This window comes from Monoraphidium neglectum (assembly GCF_000611645.1).
Source record: "Monoraphidium neglectum strain SAG 48.87 unplaced genomic scaffold scaffold00556, whole genome shotgun sequence".
NCBI classification, from domain to species: domain Eukaryota; kingdom Viridiplantae; phylum Chlorophyta; class Chlorophyceae; order Sphaeropleales; family Selenastraceae; genus Monoraphidium; species Monoraphidium neglectum.
The window spans coordinates 24,253-26,171 of record NW_014013072.1 but is presented as its reverse complement, the minus strand read 5'-3'; the positions used below and the strand labels follow the sequence as shown (position 1 = coordinate 26,171).

General features: G+C 62.4%; 1 protein-coding gene across 1 annotated transcript in view; it reads right to left on the bottom strand.

Moving 5' to 3' along the window:
- Nucleotides 1-1,690: 1,690 nt before the first annotated feature.
- The window catches only part of MNEG_4132 (hypothetical protein), a gene marked incomplete at both ends in the record, with an annotated part of 1,775 nt that continues 1,546 nt past the window's right edge, over nt 1,691-1,919 (bottom strand). The window contains one exon of the mRNA XM_014047395.1: nt 1,691-1,771. Coding sequence (XP_013902849.1) covers nt 1,691-1,771 — 81 coding nt within the window. The remainder of the gene's footprint in view (nt 1,772-1,919) is intronic.

The window sequence follows — 1,919 nt, the reverse complement described above, 5'->3', positions numbered from 1 at the left end:
GGGCGGGGAGGGGGACGAGGACGGGGGGTACGACGAGGACGGTGGGGACGACATGGGCGGGGACGGCGGGGACGACTGAGGGGGCGAGGGGGGGGGGAGCTGCACGTGAGAGCGCGCGGCCGGATCGTGTTTGTGAGCGGCGGGGACTAACCTGCGGCGCGGACCACTTTGCGCACGCAGTGCTCTGCTAGTCTTCATATTGGCTTGGCAGCGGCAACGACATGAATTAGCAGAGCCGCGATCTAGGCGTATTGCACGCGCCAACACGCGCAAAGCTTTTCGGCAGGCCGCCTTGGCGCAGCCTCCTCGCACCACAGCTTTTGCATCCCTTTGCATAGCGCAATCCGCTCTCTGTGAAAGGGGCGCGCGGCCGCTGCGTGGCGCCCACCTGCCCCTGGTCTCCAGCCACAGCTGCTTATGTTTTAAGCCGCCTCCTGACCTCCTCCTCGTGTTTCCAGGGTTGCTTGCCCTGACAGTGAACCCCGTGTACAGTTGCCAAGGAAACCTGTAATACTCAAGTCATCCTGTTCTCGCTGCTTGCGGGCCTCCTGTCTGCGGCAGCGGCGGCATCACGGGCCCAGGCAGCCCCCGGCAAGCGGCTGCACCGCATGCACCCCAATGCCTGCCATGCTATCTAGATGCTTGCAGGGCCAATGACAATGATCCTTCAAGGGGCCCATTTGCCTGTTGTTTCCCTGCTGCAAGATCCTCTATGCGCAAACTCAAAAACGGTCTGGGTGTGTGCACCAAACGATGGTGAACCTTGGCTTGAAAGGTACATAGCAAGATTCGTTGGTGTGTCCCATTCAAGAACCAAAACCATAAACCCTGTTAATCGGCCGCACCAGACGCCAGGCGTCAGGCTGGATGATCCCGCAAAGCCTCGTCTAGCAGGCTGCACCATCATGCACAGGCCTGATGGCGCAGCCGGGCGGTGTTGAAGGGCGCCAATCCGGGTTCAAGGGCGTGCCCACAAACGCGGAATGTGCACAACACTGCGTCGACAATGAAATCAGAGCAGGACACACAGGAGGGGCAGTGGCCCCCAATCGGAGTTCTGAACGTGCTTGTAACTGCCGGAAGCTGCCAAGCAGCCGGGAGACGGCGCTCCTCGGGCGCAATGCAGGCCTGGACGGCGCGGGCGTGCTTCAGCTGCACGCACATCGTTGCGAATTAGGGATTAAAAAGCAGCGTCAAGCCTGCTATCAATTGATGCGGCATACAGGGCGCCTTTGGCGCCGCCGCAGCCAAACAGGCGCTAAAACACACATGCACGTACCCCACAAAAAAGACGCACGCACATGCATGTTGTGGACACTGAACCGTGCATGCCTGAGTATACACCACCTGACAAAGGAACAACGCATGAGGCCACCACCAACACCAACAGTCACAACTGTGCAGCAGTGACAGTGCACGGCGCATCTTCTGTGCTTGGTATTTGCACACATGAAATGCTTCCTTGTCGTGCGCAGGTCAGCAGGACGCGCAAAGTACGGCCAGTGTGTGGCGCCGCACGGCGCAAAGAGCGCAGCGAGCTGCGACCGCAGCGCGCGGTAGAACGCTTGCTGCAGCCAAATAAAACTTGGCATAGCAAATATACAGCACAAACATAAATCAAGCGCATCATCCAGTACTAACGGCTGCGAAGCGCGTGCTCAGAACCCCGCGGCTTGGTGAGCAACGGGGCTCAGGCTGCAGCGCCGCCGCCGCCGCCGTCGCCGCCCTCGCCGCCGCAGCCGCGCCTGACGCACACCCACTTGAACCGCGCCTTGTCACCCCCCACCCAGGCCGTCGACGTGACGTGCAGCTCCATCGGCCCGTCACCCGGTGACGCCCCGCCGTCACCCGGCGACCCCGGGGCGTCCCGGCCGCCGCCGGCCGCCCCTGGCCGCCCGCCGCGGCGCGGCGCGGCGGGG